The 17,117-nt window shown below is 31.7% G+C and overlaps 1 protein-coding gene across 1 annotated transcript in view; it reads left to right on the top strand.

Moving 5' to 3' along the window:
- The window catches only part of SNX2 (sorting nexin 2), a 58,850-nt gene that overhangs the window by 37,952 nt on the left and 3,781 nt on the right, over positions 1-17,117 (top strand). The window contains exons 7-12 of the mRNA XM_061150911.1: positions 2,322-2,400; positions 8,047-8,122; positions 9,077-9,190; positions 9,442-9,535; positions 10,945-11,150; positions 16,745-16,888. Of these exons, the coding sequence (XP_061006894.1) occupies positions 2,322-2,400; positions 8,047-8,122; positions 9,077-9,190; positions 9,442-9,535; positions 10,945-11,150; positions 16,745-16,888 (713 nt within the window). The remainder of the gene's footprint in view (positions 1-2,321; positions 2,401-8,046; positions 8,123-9,076; positions 9,191-9,441; positions 9,536-10,944; positions 11,151-16,744; positions 16,889-17,117) is intronic.

Below are 17,117 nucleotides of genomic sequence, written 5' to 3'. Positions count from 1 at the left end.
TTAACATTTAAAAACATTTCACTTTTACAGGTAATAAAGCCTTACTTAGTTAAGAATATGCAGAATATTACAAAAGAGGAAAACCTCTATTGTCCCACCATTAAAATTTTGTAGTATTTTTTCCACTCTTTCTTTTCAGTCATAGATTTTTGGTGTTCTCTCAGGAGAAGTTGAGTGCACATCCTCCTTCTCCATCATCTTGAACCAATTTCCCAGTCATAGGTTTTTATTTAAATCAATTTTTTATATACATAAGATTGTTATTAAATATATTTGAAATAAGTTTTACTCTAAGTTACTGTTTTTACCTCTTTAAACATTTGACTTGAAAACAGCTTTAATCTGTATCTTTTATGATTTTGAAACCTTGATTATATTCAAAAACATTTTTATATTCTTGCTCTTTTTTAAAATTCAAAGATCTAGTATAGTTCTTCAGTTTTTTGGTCTCAAGACCCCTTGTATATTCAGATTTATTCAAGGGCCTTAAAGAGCTTTTGCTTTTAGAGCTGCATCTCTTGATACTGACATGTGAGAATTTTTAAATTGTGTTTATTAATTGACTTAAAAATAATAAACTCATAACCTGTTATTACCAAATAAGGTTTTTGTGAAAAACTACTTTTGTAAGACAAAAAAATAATGATAAGAATGGCTTTCAGGTTTTGTTTTTTACAGTTTTGCAAAATCCCTTTAATTTCTGGCTTAATATAAAATAGCTTTATTTTTACATCTGCTTCTGCACTCTGTCTTTTGTAATACAACACATCATATAACTTTAGGAAAGCTCCACTGAGTTCTCGTGAAAGAATGAGAGTGAAAAATACAAAAATAACAGCGTGGTGTATTATGAAGATAGATTTTTGTACACATCCCCTGCCACTCCTCAGAAAGGTCTCAGAATGCTTCCAGATACTCTAACCATGCTTTGTGAACTGCTAGTCTAGTTAATAATTTTATTTCTCTAAACTGTTGCAGTGGTATCCTTTGGCCTTCCATTATCTGTGTAGTGAACTTGTTTCATTTATCATAAATTATTTATTATTAATATCCTTTTTTCTTTAGCTTTAAGTTGTACAACTGTTTTTAATATATCAAAAGAGGAAAAACAAAATAATTTTTCTCATTTTGGTGACTAGATACACTAGTCTTTAAACATTGAGCCAGGAAAAAAAAATTTAAAAATTCAATTTTTATGCCAAGTTTATTGTGTTTCAAACTAATATTTTTCTCTAATAATCTTCAACCTTCCACCAATTATTAGATTAAAAGGATTGAAAAGATAGGAAGAATTTGAGGCAACCATATAAAATGCAGTTTAAAAAAGATATAAAGAGATTAGCAGGAAAAATAAATGGAGTTAAATAAAAGATAAAGTCAAGTTAGTTTCCTCTAAATGTGTGCATAAAGTCTGAGCAATTATTAAAGGTGGTTAACAAGTTGTTCTGTGAAGTTCTTGGCAGAAAATCAAGTAGAGAAGGAGTCATTTTAAAAACTTCATGTTGTCCATCAGTTTTTAAAAAATGAATACATTAACTAAGACAAAATTTGCACATGACTTTATTTTTTAAATTCAAAGAGGTTCTGTGAAAGAACTCATTATTTCAGCTGTTATAAAGCCAAATATGATAAATAAACAAGAACATGTTCTTAAAATTTGTGGCAGAGGAAATAACTTAGCATATTCACAGATTACACTTATTTTTCTAATATCAAAAGTAAAGACTTTTAATTATTGCTCATAAGAGATAAAAATATCAAGTGAGCCTAAACTCATGACTTTGAACTCCATTATGCATATTGCAGTGCAGACACATTTTAATTTACCAGGAGTATAATATATATCAAATAAAATGAGGATTCCAAACTGGAAAACTATAGACGTAGCTCAACCTCTGCTTTTAGCTGTACTCTTTTATAGCTTACATTAAAAATACTTGCCAAGTATATATATTAATCTGTCAAACGTATGATACTAGTTATAACTTTTGGCACTTTTTTGTCAAGTTCAAATATATTTTAAATTATTCAGAAAGTGAAAGTGTTAATTACTCAGTTGCATCTAACTCTGTGACCCCATGAGCTGTGTAGCCTGCCAGACTCCTGTCCGTGGAATTCTCCAGTGAAGAATACTGGCCTGGGTAGCCATTCTCCAGGGGACCTTCCCGACCTAGGGATTGAACCTGAGTTTCCTGCATTGCAGGAAATTTACCATCTTTACCATCTCTGAGGCACCAGGGAAGCCAAATTATGCAGAAATTATTATAAAAGAATGTTTCTCAGTAGTAGAAAATCATGAATCTCATTCAATTTTTTCAAAGGCATGACCAAGGTCAAGGTGGGTAAAGAAGATTCATCATCCACAGAATTTGTAGAAAAACGGAGAGCAGCTCTTGAAAGGTAATTCTAATTAGCTATGTTTATTACTCATATGTTTTTACTTCAGTAATATAAGTTTGATTCCACTAAGTGGCACAAGTATATTATTAAGTATGGAAATTCTGAAGTACCACTCAGTTACTCTTAAGAGTGCTCTGAGCTTTTTTAAAGAAAATTGGTTCATTACAAAATATGGTACTGTATACTTGTTCCATTTCTATTAATTCTCATAACAAAGTGATACTTGTTTTCATCTACATTAATTTTCCTTTTGAATAGTGATATTGAAATATTATTAAATGCAATGAAAACTTAGGTTTGTGCTCCGTCCTTCAGTTCTTTATAGTTGATTGTGACTTGAGTGTACAAAAGTGTTAGTCTATGCTTGAACTGACTGTATAGTTAAAGGCTGATAGATATGTATACTGTACCTTCTTTTATACTTCTTGACCTGACACATTTCTTATAGCGTTGAAGACTTGTGTTCATTGTGGCCAGCTCAAAAAGAAATGGATGGGAGGAATCTACTCCCAGAATCTTAACACCTCTTCCTTTCTATGCTGAAAATATGAGAAAACAAGTTCAAAACTATCTTAAAGTTCAACTTATAGTTGGTAATTATATAGATTTAAAATACTTGCTACTTTCATAGTTTTTTGGTTTCTAATTTTAATCAAATTTATTTGTTTTATTTTCTCTCTCGGCTTAAAATTAGTGGTTAGAGTAGATAAGGACAGTTTTTAGGAAATAGCATATATATCTACTGGGTATATATTAGTTTTTAAAACTCTTTTTGAGACAACATAGTTCCGGGTTTTAGTAATTATTTCAGTTTTAAGAAAATGCCACAGTAAAGTCAGGTTTGAACAATTCATAATAAGAAAAGCTAGTGTGCAACTTAAAGTCTTATGTTAGAGAAGACTTAAAAGATGAGATTATGTCTGTGAGACTAGCAGTCACTCTGGAAAAAGATGGAAATTGCATCAATAGAAGTTTAATTTCGGCATTAGAATTGATTCTGTTGTGAAAGAAGTCATAGACTGAGTATGTTTAAGAATAAAGATAGATAATGTACTGCCTTGATTTCACTTAGTTCTTCATGAAAGTATAACCATGACCTTTTGAGAAGCCTTTCCAGTCCTGTTTTCCTGTGAGTAAATTTGAAATATTTTGGATGACATCCTTGATAAGAAACTTAATGAAGATTTATTGTACCAAGGACATATTTGATTCTCCACTCACCTTTTCTTTTAACTTGAATGCATTGTGTAGTACTTAATCCGTACCTTCATTCACTATGTAACACTGAGGAGAGTTTTAAGGAAGTATTGAAGCTTGACCTAGTGTATTTGTGAAGATAGTTTCTTGACTAGTAAATATTATTTGTTAAATACTATTAGTACCTTAGTAGAATTTGCAGTAGTGAAAAAGCATATTATGAGTTCATTCTACATTAGAGAAGATAGCTAAAGAAAATACAGGTGTAAACATACAGAAGCAGAGGAACTGGAATGATTTTTATTGTGAGTTTTCTGTGGCATTTCTTAAAATTTAAACATTTAGGCATTTCTGTGGGATACATGACCTAGTTGGATCTGGCAGGTCAAGGTTGTATTTCTTCATATACGCTCTAGTAGTCATTTACATGGTTATTTGTTGAACTTTGAGAATCCAGATGACTGTCTTGAGCAAAAAGACTAATATCTGGTATTAAAATATTGGAAGAGAAAGGGAATGGTTAAGAACCCAAACATTCCTCCTGTGCCACACTCAGTAAGCGGAAACTACATCTTCTAAGGGTCCTAAAGATAGCTTACTTGATTTTCTTATGAGTGCTTCATGTGTTACCTTACGAGCGTACTGAGTTTGCTTTATAGTATTGATACACTTCTGTAAATATAAACTGAGAAATGTAAAGTAGCTTTTAGAATCCTTTCTCTGTTGAAACCTGCACTCCATTATGCATTGCACACTATTTGTGAGGTCTTGGACCAATTATTTAACCTAATTCATTGTTCCTTATCTCTAAAAATGTAATTGTATCTTAATAAGTACCTGAAAACCCAGCTGGCAAAGCTTCAACAGTTAGTGTAGATTGATTAATCCACTGATATCAGAAGGTTTGGAGATAGGCAGATTTTAATATTATCAAATTCATCAGGAAATCCTGTTGTTTCCTTTTGATATCTGGACAACAGTTTTTTCATTTGTTCACTACTAGTTGAACGTCTGAATTAACTTCAGTAGACTCCAAGTTGATCTCCCTGTTTCCATCCTCGTACCTCTACTCTTTTTTTAATTTAACCACCAGTGTCATCTGTTTAAAACATGAATCAGCCCCACTCATACACGCACCTCATTTCACTCAATAAAAGCCATAATCCTTATAATGACCTATAAAATCTTCCATGACATGCACTGCTCACTCTGTTACGTACTTGATCTCATATCTTCCTTGATCACTTTGCTCTAGGCCACACTCACCTTTTTTGCTGCTCCTCAAAGATCCCAGGTATTTTCTCACCTGGGTTTTCACTCCCCTACTGTCTGTGGCACTGCCTTTAAAGCTTTTGCTCTTGGGGTATCTGCATGGCTAATTCCATTACCTGTTTAAAATTCAGGCATTCATGTATCACCTTTTCTGACCTATTCTATTTAAATTGGCATCAACCACTGATCCCATCGGGCTTCCCTAGTAGCTTAGTTGGTAAAGAACCCACCTGCAGTGCCGGAGACCCTGGTTCGATCCCTGGATTGGGAAGATCCCCTGGAGAAGGGATAGGCTACCCACTCCAGTATTCTGGCCTGGAGAATTCCGTGGACTGTATAGTCCATAGGGTTGCAAAGAGTCGGACACGACTGAGCAACTTTCACTTTCACGGATCCCATTTACTTGTCCTTTCATCTCTCAACAGCATTTGCCATCTTACCTCATACTACATAATTTTTATGATTTGCTGTCTGTCTTCTTTTTCTGATATTAAAGCTTCAGTAGGAAAGGAATCTTGTTCTCTTTTGTTCATTGATACATTCTGAGTACTCAGAACAGTAACTGATGTATCAAGATACATTCCTTGAAGGAACAAATGAATATCATCAGAGACCCAGGTTCTTTGTGCCTTTGTGGTTTGTCTTTGTTAGCACATTTGTTTGAGTTTAAAGCAAGAGAAATATCTTTTAACTCTGTTTCTCTCAAGCACTTTGTATAACCTGCTTTATTCTGTTTTGGTAAGTAAGTAGAAATTTGAAAGCGACCCCATGGACTATAGCCCTCCAGGCTTCTCTGTCCATGGAATTCTCCAGGCAAGAATGCTGGAGTGTGGGCCATTTCCTCCTCCAGGGGATCGTCAAGACCCAGGCATCAAACCAGGTCTCCTGCATTGCAGGCAGATTCTTTACCATCTCAGCCACCAGGGAAGCAGTTGAAAGCCCTTAGTGATTGTAAATATACTGATCCTTAGCACAAATCTTAAGAACTAACTCCTGACCACTGCTTGTAGAGTCTGATACTTACTTTTCATCAATTCCAAGCATCTTTCATTTATGTGTTCCTTCAGTGTTTGTTCTTCTCCCAATACCTCTTTTCATTTTATTTCCTACATTCATTTTTGCTCTTTATCTTTCTTCTACACATCTATAACCTTCTCTGACCTTAATTCTGAATTGGTGTGTAGTTACAAATAGTTAATCAATTAAAAATCCGTTTTATGTTTCTTTTCTTAATTTTAACATTATGTAAGTTTAATGCCTTTTTAAAGTGGTCAGTTACTCTTTATTTTCATGTAACCCCTAAGAAAGTTTTACTGTCTTTTTCTAGAACATAATTTTTCAACATTGATTCCTCAAAATGCTAGTATGTTTTAAGGTGAAAAAAAGAAATCTGCTGTCTGAGATTTATTAATGTAGGCTTTAACAAAGTTAAACCAAATCTTTTTCCTGCAGTACTTCTCACAGTATTTAATATGCTGCTGTTCACTATGGATCTTAAAGGAATATGTATGTAATATATTTCACACTTTGTTGGTTATAGAAACACTCTTTTTCTTGGAATATTGCATGAGACTAGTATTCTCACTTAATAGAACTCACTCAAAAATTGTCACTAGAACTCATTTTAAAAAGTTATTTTAGAATATAAGTACTATTTCCATTTAAGTTTGAAGTACTGCAATTTTTCTTGAAGGTTGTGTACTAGATGTTTTGTCTTCCGAGCTTGTTCATTTTATGAATGTCTTAAGTGCTTGCTATTTACCGGCTGTTGTGTGCACTCAAATGAGCAACTTAAGCAAACTGCTTTTAAACAGCACACAGTCGTAAACAACTTAATAACTCAGCTAGAGTAGTACCGGAGAACTTCAGTGTTAAAATTGTTTAAGTAAAATTCCAGTGGAAAAATATCACCATTTCTCAAACTTACAGGATTAGTGTTCCTACTGTACTTTTTTTTTTAGTTTTATAAACTAAGCAGCAAATAAATATTTTTTAAAACCAGTGTAGATTGTATTGTACGTATCTATTAAATACCACTTCTATTATAATGACCTCTTAGGTGAGCTGATGACTTAACATGAAGTTTAATATGGTGAGTATTCGGGAATACATGTAACTCCATGGCTGATTCATGTCAATGTATGACAAAACCCACTTCAATATTGTAAAGTAATTAGCCTCTAACTAATAAAAATAAATGAAAAATAAATAAATAAATAAAAGCATCCAAAAAAAAATATGGTATTTTATTTAAATATATAAAAACAGAAGTTAACGTTTGAGCTTTTTTTTTTTTTCCCCAGAAACTCTTAGGCATATTCTATAATCTGTTCTGAATAAATAGAATAAAGGCATATTAACTGTTAGGCAACTTATTATAATTGAAACATTACTGTATGTAATTATTAATCTAGGGAAAGATCAATTTTTTAAAAATGGGATTAGATAAGTAGCAGTGATTCAAATAGTGGAATTTTTTTTCTTATGAAAGAAAGATTGGTAGTTTATTATGAATGACAGGGTTTGACCTTTTCTCATAAAGGAAAATTACTAAAGTAAACTGATAGTGATTTAATAGTGATGTTTCTGTTTACCTTTTATTTTATGTGATGTCGTATAAGGAAAATATCAAAAATAGCAAAACCTTGGAAATAGAAATATTGAAAAAAATTTAGTCCTTGTCAAATGAGGATGAAAACTGATTTGATTATTTAAATCTACTGCCAAGGGGGGAAAAATTGGTAGGCTGTTCTCCATTTTGGTAATGATGGCAATAAAAAAAATAGTTTGAACTAATTAGTAATATATATATTACTAGAATAAATATAATAGTGACTGGGGACATACTGACCTGCCAAAAGATAAGAGTTGTTTGATAAAGTTACATATGTACCCTAACTCTAATACTTTGCAGTGAGAAGTTTGGTTAGTAATTTAACCTCTCCCCATTCCTACCCCTACCATGCCTCTTTCTACATAATTATGAATTTTCAAAAGATGAATGCAAAGCTTTTTAATTATTAAATTACTGTAAAATTCTACATAATTAGAGTGAAAGCAAACTGATGGGAAGCAAACAGAAGGCATCTTTTTAAAATTTTTAAATATTCTTTTGTTGAAATAAGATTTAAAATAAGATGCTACTGATAAATAAAAGCATTTTATTCTTAAATCTAGGTATCTTCAAAGAACAGTAAAGCATCCAACTTTACTACAGGATCCTGATTTAAGGCAGTTCTTAGAAAGTTCGGAGGTACTATTTCTACTTTAAATTTTTATATGTAAATGTTCTCATTTATGATTATCAGTGTAGTAATTTATATAAGTATAGGTGTTCAGCAAACAGCTGCATTAATAAATGGATTAAAACAATGTGGGGTTTTTTTGCTTAGTGCTTTAATTAGCTTTAATTACTTAACTAAATTCATAGCAATATCATAATATCTTCTTCATATCAATAATTGTAGGATGATTATTCCCTTTCTTGAAATATATTAAAACCAGATTTAAAAGGAAAGCTTACAAATAGTCTAATTCTGAATACCCTAAGTCATTGCTTAGGCATTGTGTTGAAATAAGTTTATTCAGACCTCATTTTAGAGATAGTTGAATGTGGGTTTGTATGTCTGCATTCTAATAGTCTTATTAAGGTTTTGAAATGGAAATGTGTGATTTGAAAGAACTTTAATTATAACCATGCTGATCTTTATATTTGGCACATTTTGTCCTCTAATTGTTACCGTATGAGATTTTTTTTTAATCTACTTGAACTCCAGAATTGTTAAAAAAAAAAAAAAATCCAAATCGCACAGTCCTGACTAAGCATAAGGAGATTTTTCTCGAGACTTGCTCCTTTTTCCCTTTTAAACAGTTTATATCTGCTAGCAAACAGGTGGCCAGTGTTAAGGTGCTTGGCAATTTCTTAATATATTTTGACAAACAGAGTGTTGTTCCATCTAAATGTAAAAGTGCAGAAGAAAAACAAATGGAAAGTCTATTTTTTAAGTTTTCCTTTGAGAATGTACAAGTAGTGTATTTGAGAAATTAGATCTCACTATTGAAATGTATGAGAGTGAAGAAAATACAACCTCCTTTTTTTCTTTTCTTTTTTTTCGGGGGTGTTATGTGGGGGCTGTCCCTTTTGTGGCCAGTTAAACCTCTAGGCTTTTAACCGGTTTGTTTGCCCTTATTTGTCATTCAATTCCAGCTGCCTAGAGCAGTTAATACACAGGCTCTGAGTGGAGCAGGAATATTGAGGATGGTGAACAAGGCTGCCGACGCTGTCAACAAAATGACAATCAAGATGAATGAATCGGATGCAGTAAGAGCTGATTTTTCGACTTGAATAATGAGATGAATTAATGAGCCCAACAATTGCATTTTAAAGCTGTACAAGTAGAAAATAGGATATTAATTTGCTTATCGAGTTTAGTTCTCAGCACATCAGTTGACCACCATGGTTATACATGGTTAATTCGTTGCCTTAAAACAAGGAATGTAGCTTGCTATTGGTAACCTAATTTACACTGGTTTGTTCTGGCTAAATTAGCTCCATTTTTCATTTTTTCTTAGTGGTTTGAAGAAAAGCAGCAGCAATTTGAAAATCTGGATCAGCAACTTAGGAAACTTCATGCCAGTGTTGAAGCCTTGGTCTGTCATAGAAAAGGTTTGTCTTGTTATTTATATGTTTAACACTGTAAGTTAATTCAGATATTTTATTAACTTTTATTAAAATTGATTATTTTAAACTTGTGAAATGAATAGTTTTAAGAGGATGTTTTCTATTTCAACTCTGTTACTTAATATTTTTTGTTGTATTTTAATCTTCTAGTTTAGAAGGAGAAAAATCTTAGGTGTGTAAAAGTATATTTTGAATTTTAGATTAAAACTGCTTGATTATTAACTCTTTGTTAAACTTATACTGAATGAATGAAGATGTCTTATTGATAACTCTTAATAATTAAAGAATAAAATTCAAAAATTGATATTTGAAATGTGTCTTTAAAATGTAGTTTTGTGCCTATATTTCCTAAAGAACTGTGAAGCATTTGCTTTATTTTTCAACCACAATATTTAAAAACCCAGAAAGGGAAGTGTTTAAAATTCATAAAAAAATTGAGTTCTAATTTTTTATTCCAATGTGAGGTGTTTTTGGTTTTGTTTTATTTTTAAAGAATACATGACTTCTAGAACTATCTTTTTGAAACACTTAGTAAGTAATTATCTTTCTAGAACACTTTCTAAACCACTTAGTAAATAATTTATTACTTGTAAGTGCCATTATCAGTAATACATTGCAAAAAAAAAGTAATTACAAAAATCTACTAATATATTTCTTATTGAAAGTGGTTTATAACAGTTTTTGCTATTTATATCCTCTCTTAGGGAACATTTTATGGTTCTTTAAGAGAACTTTACAAAATGCAGAGCAACAGAGCAAATCCAGGCAAAGTAATCGTTAGTTCTTAACATCTGTTTTTCTGTTTGATGTGTTTAAAATGATCACATTCAAAAATTCTTAATATATCACTAAGTATTGGTGTTGTACACAAAGAAAAAAAGAATAGGATTTATGTGAATTATATATACAGTTTTGCCCTGCTTTCTTCCTGTGAGCTAAATAATAATCTCATAAGAATTGTTATTTTCAATGATAAATACATGTTTAAAGGCCATATAATGTAATACAAATCAATTGTGAGTGTTCCCAGTGCTTTCCATATAAAAATATTTATTTTTTGTCTTTTTTAGGACTATAGAGAGAAGCACTTAGGAGAATGGGAAGGGAGATTATTATATTAAATTTTTAAACATAGTTTATGCAGTGTGCTTTTAAATTTTCAGTAGAGCTCTGAACAGTTGACACTTACATGCCCAAGGCATTTTAATGACTTTTTTTATGTTATTATTTTAAAATATTTTTTTATTTTTTAATTGGAGCATATAGCTTTACAGTGTTATTTTAAAATACTTGAGCAGTTTGTAAATAGATAAAATTTAAAGAGAATATAAAATATCAATGCAATATTTAAGAACTTCACTAGTGAACACTAAATGAATACTTTTCTATTTCAGAACTTTCAGCCAACACAGCTGCCTTTGCTAAAAGTGCTGCCATGTTAGGTAATTCTGAAGATCATACTGCTCTATCTAGAGCTTTGTCTCAGCTTGCAGAGGTTGAGGAGAAGATAGACCAGTTACATCAAGAACAAGCTTTTGCTGATTTTTATATGTTTTCAGAACTACTTAGTGACTACATTCGTCTTATTGCTGCAGTGAAAGTAAGCCTTATTTTGTAATCTTCCTTGAATTTTTCATACTTCAGTGTTTTGCTTATAAGAAGAATATGGTTTCCTATTAGGCATGCATTTAAATATGTAAATTACACACTACACTAGGATCTATAAAATGATTTCAAGATGATTATTCCTAACTTAATATTCTCTTCCCCATGACTTAGTACCATAGGCAGAATTGATGTTTTTTAAGGGATCCAAGGGTGCCAAATACGGTAAAACCAGTACATACTTACTTACATATTTACATATAGAAGTTTGCATCTAACTGATAGCATTAGTTTACTCTTTCTGGCATGAGCTGAAACTACCGGCTGGACTCTGTTCTCATTAGTAAAGTTACAGCAAGTCAGACAAAACCAGAACTGACTGACTGTTGCATGAATATACGTAACAGTGACTTTAGCGTGAGTTTAGACTATAAGAAAATATTTTGTGTGGTCACCGTGTGTTTATAGATGACATGGGACTAGATTAGATGAAGAACTGTGTTTTCAAGTTGTAATGTCTGAGGATGAGCAGTCTTAAGTTTCTGAATAACTGGGAAAGTAATCCTGTTAACTAATAAAAATTAGTCTTTTACAGATATCTCTGGTATTCAGGTAATTGAACTGTTACTTTGTCTGTTACATATTTTGGAATGTACTTTTTAAGATCTGATGGTTTCTTTGAAGTATTGTTATGAGCATTAGTTATCATGGAATAAGGGGAACTGGAAGTTTACTTTGAATTCAAACATCTAGAAAGTTAATGTAACCTTGTTCCTTGCTTTCTTACACAAAATTTTTTCATCTTAAGTCTGATCAAATTGGTATTCATCTATAATCAGAACATTGATGCATTTCATCTTTTAGATGATTCTGTTCTCAGGCTAATGACAGTTACTGCTAGAGGGTTCTTAGCACTTCATAGAGGCTCCTTCTTAGGTTTTGGTTTTGCTAAATTACCAATTTTGTTTGTATTTACTTTTAGATGTCACTCTTTATATTCCTGGTGGTTAATTTTTCTTTTCAGTTATATAAAGATGTTAATATAGGCAGTTATCAGAGTATACTTCATTTTAACTAGGCAGCTTGTGATACACAGAAGTCCAGTTTATAGATAATGGTTCTTGTTTCTCTGCCACCTACTCTCACCTCATTCCAAAACTCCCACTAGCATGAGAGCTGTTGTTAAAAAGAATAACACCTCCAGAAAAAACCTGTGGGTTCAAAAAGGGACACTTGGCACTGTCTATTATGAGAGGTAGTACATGCTGACAAGAGCTACCTGGGAGAAGACTCCCTCTCAGCGTTCGTCTGTGTGATGGATGCTCATCCTTCAAAAACAGCTTTTCTCATACTGCCTCTATGTTCTTACTGCATTTTTGCATCTCATGAAGTTACAGTTATATTCACATCCCAGAATGTTTCCTGCAGAACGCTTACACTGAAATGTGTACCACAGTCAACTAAGTCTTTGAGATAATGTTTGTGATATCCATGTCTTGTGGATTCAGTGTGGGCATTTAATAAAGCTCAGGACTGTCTAGTAGTAAAAAATGAAATAGACATTTAACTTTGTTTAATACAGAGGCTTCCAAATTCATATGAATAGGAATTCTTTTCCACTTAATGTCCTTTCACATATATGGAACACCCTTTGGGAAATACTAAATTAGTATGGTCTGTGGTCAAGTTATACGTTAAGATACATTAAGCTGTTTCAGATTGATTTTCTACTGAAACCTAGCCCAACTCAATTTCATAACGTAGTTGAGAAATTATGAATGACATGATTTTTTTGGTAATTTTTATGATCTTTATCTTTTGTTTTTAAATTTAAACTAATTCATTTGTATTTCAATAAGTAATACGTGCATAAAATAATTCTAGCAGCCCTAAAAGGTAAATTTCTTTTCTACCTAAGACCTCTAATCTCTCTTCCCTCAGTCAAATACTGTGAGGTGTCTTTACAGAATTAGCCATGCATGTATATGAAACTGATTTTCTTTTTTTTCCTTCTGTCTCTTTTTCTTAACCACCTTTTTCTCTCCATTTATCTCTTCCTTCTTCAAAAAGGAGCATACTGTATGCACAGTTCTTTGCCTGCTTTTTTTACCCACTCCATTTCTAAGAGATCTGTTTATCAGTTTATATAAATATATTTTCTAATCTTTTAAATGGTTAATCATATTCTGTCATTTAGCATATAGATAGACCTTGAATTATTTGATCAGTCTAATATTAAGTATTTTGATAATAACTCTTTGGGCATAAAATCCCTAGAAGTAGAATTACTTGACCAGTGGATATATGAATTTTAAATGTCCATGATCACTGCCATGTTAAGTTTTAATTTCTTTAGTTATTGTGAATGTAAGCACTTTTACAAACGGTAAGCCTTTTGCATTTCTTTTTTTCTATGAACTGTTTGTGTCATTTGCCCAGTTTTCTTTTAATTTTTTGTCTTTACTGATTTCTAATAGCTGTTTAATACTACTTAGCCCTTTGTTCTATCTGCATTGAGAGTATTTTTCAAAATGATGGTAATTTTGAAGCTAAAGTACTTTGATAACTAGCTTAAAATTAAAGTGACTATGCTGAAAACAGGAGAAATTGGTGTCTTAAAGAAAGAGATAAAGTTCATCTGCTGAAAATACTCTCCAGTTCTGCCCTTGAAGCCAGAAAATTCCTGTTTTCCTCTTTTGTACAGCCTCTGACATCTGGGACTCCACATTTTGGGTAGTACTGTTAACTGACATGTATTAAATAGTAAACTCGTTACATACATTCTCATGTGTTGGCCTCCTGTGAACCTCTAAGAGTAGGGTCAGGAATTCAGGTAGTAGTTTTCAAAAAGTGTTTTCAGCACTAGAATTCTTTATAAGGAATTCTTACTCTGAAAGTAAATGTATAAAATATATAAAATGTAATTTTTTAAAAAGCCAATAGATGAATTCCCCAAGGAGTTTAGCATCTTCATTGTTTGTCTATATAATCAGCATTCTTTCAGGACTCCAGGAATCTGGGCCACATACTTTTGGATTCACTGAATTGGAATATGGTATTAATTAAATTAAAATGGGAAAAAATAAAATTGTAGTGTCAAATTTCCTGGTTGGCTAGGAAAACTGCTTCACAACTGCAACCTTATCTAACTTAGACTAGCTTGCATACAGATAGGTACCATAAAATCGCCAGGGATGTGGAGTCTAAAGTGAATCACCAGTCTAACTGTTTCCCTCTTACAGATGAAACTGGTTGTACCAGAGTGGATTAATATCTTGCCATGCAGAGGCATATATTAAGTTATAATTTGATTTTTTAAAATATATTTTTTATTGAAGGATAATTGCTTTACAGAATTTTGTTGTTTTCTGTCAAACCTCAACAATAATTTGATTTTTAAGATCACATTTTTAGAGGATTAAGTGTGGTTCTGATTCTTTCTTTAGATTCTAGTGTTAGAAGGGTGGAAAGACAAATGAAGAAAAAGTTAATTTTTGTGGAGTTAAGATTAATTTTTTTTCCCAAAATAACCAGACTTTAATCGTTTTGCCTTTGTCATGGTTCCTGTATCTGTTCCCCAGTAAACATGTGATGATTCTGGAATATTATGAAATAACCTGGGCAGAGACCAAATTAGTTTCCATTGAAAAGGCCCGTTGCTATATATTAAGAACTTGAGCAAATATTGAAATTAAAGGGCCTTTTAGTTTGCTTCTGCCCTGTATTGGTAAATGTTTTAAATAATAAATTTAGTTATTGAACAGAGGAATTTAAAAATAAAGAGCTGATTCGGCTCTGTCCCTTTAAAGGAAAACTAGGCCTTAAAATTTTAAATTACTTTTAAAATTTGTGTATATGGTGAGGCACAGGGATTGGTTCTTTTAAATGATAGTGACTTTTGGAATGTTATTTGTGTTAGATTTGTTACTTTTGTGATTTTGGCCCACTTTAATTTGACTGAAGCAAAATTAATTCATAATGAGAAATGTTTTAAGGCGAATATGGTCTTTTAAACAAGAAAAGCAAAGAGGACACTCAGACTCACTGCTGAGAGAAGAAAAATGACATGAGATGACAAATCTAGTAAAATGGATTTCAGTGCCTATAGATAGAGTGTTTTTAACTTACCAGTTTGTCTAGGATGTCTCTTGTCCTGGTTACTTAAAATGTGTATGGTCTTTAAGAACTCTCGGTTGACTTGGAGTTTTTAATATTATTGCCCACATTTTAATAATATACAAATACAGTACTAGTATTTTTCTAAATATAGTCCAATTATTTTTTTGCCTACTAAGTTATTATTATGTGCACTTCTAGTAGAAATCTAGTTAATCAACTACATTTATGTGTGTGTGTTACTTATATGTAAGCCATAATAGTATCTTCTAATTATTAAACATCTGGTAGGTTAAGTCACTGTGCATGCTATATACTTTTTTCAGCTTATTTCTAGTGCATAAATCTAGATCTCATTTTCATCTTTTATATATGAGAGAACTGTGGATTATAGAAATTAAATGAATTGACTTTGGGTAATTTACCCGATTTTTTGGGTATTTTGGGAATTTACCCAAAGTTTTAAGCAACAAAACTAGTATTCGAATCCAAATTTGATTTTTTCCAAAGCCTACATTTTGAAAATACACAGTCTAGGTGCTTTCTTCTTCATCAAGTTCTTATAAAAACATTTATTAATTTACTGTTTCTTGATCCAGAACACTTTACTTGGAATAAATGAAAATAACTGTTTCACCTGTTAATGCTTGATTCATTTATTCAATTAATAAAAAAAAAAATATCCTCCACATCCAGTTAGAAAAGGGATTACTGTTGTATTCCATCCTGTCCATCAGTTTTTTGTTTTTCTAAAGAAATTTCTAGTAACTGTCTTATTTCTATTAACTTGTTCTTGCTCTGCCAAACCCCTTGAAAGAAGTCATGGAGTGGGTTAGATTTTTCTGGTTTTCTTTTTTTTGTCTATCTCTTCATTAGGTTCTGTATACTAGATACGTACATCCATTTGCCCTTTTCATCTTGTGTAAGACTCTCTCTCTTTCCCCCATCCCCCATTTTGTTATACCTTTAAATTGTTTGGCTTTTCTTTTATTTGCTATTGATAATCTCTTCCACTACATTTTTACTTTACTTTGTTATCTTACAGCTTTTCCAATTTACTATTTTCAATTTTCTGACATATTTCCAAAACTTTTGATGTTTCCATCTGCTTTTGATATTTTATTAGGAAAACTTTCAATTGTAGATATGATACCAGCATTTTCCTATTAAAAAGTCTTTCTTCAAGGCATAAAACTCTGTTAGAAACCTTGTTATAGGCCACATTTTAAACCCTCCAGTCTAGTGAAATGAATTTTGTATATTTCATCCAGTTATGGGTGGGTTTTTCTTTTTATGTAAATGAGTATGGAAATCTACTTCCTTCGATATTAGCATGTTTATTTTCAGTATCTTAGTATAAAGAATAGCATATAAATACTTGGTTTTATTATTTTCAGTATGTAGCACTTCTGGTATTTTGAAAGAATTTCAGTGTTAGCTCCCAGTTAATAATATTATGTCATTCATTTATAGGGTGTGTTTGACCATCGAGTGAAATGCTGGCAGAAATGGGAAGATGCCCAAATTACTTTGCTCAAAAAACGTGAAACTGAAGCAAAAATGATGGTTGCTAACAAACCAGATAAAATACAGCAAGCTAAAAATGAAATAAGAGAGGTGATTAATATAAAATGCTTTATTTATCTTTTACCCAAGTTTTCCATAAGTCATTCATATATGCATAATTTTTCATAAATTTTTTTCTGAACCATGCTACACCTAGCAATTTTTTTCATAATTTGTAAACTGTTTTAGAATTATTTTAGCGTTTTGATCATCGTAAAAATCTCCAGCAGCTTTTGTTACTTTCACATAATTATGGAACGGATAAAGAAGCATACAGGGA

Source organism: Dama dama, chromosome 9, assembly GCF_033118175.1.
Source record: "Dama dama isolate Ldn47 chromosome 9, ASM3311817v1, whole genome shotgun sequence".
Taxonomy (NCBI): Eukaryota; Metazoa; Chordata; class Mammalia; order Artiodactyla; family Cervidae; genus Dama; species Dama dama.
The sequence above is the reverse complement of the archived record's forward strand: the minus strand, read 5'-3'. Positions and strand labels throughout refer to the sequence as shown.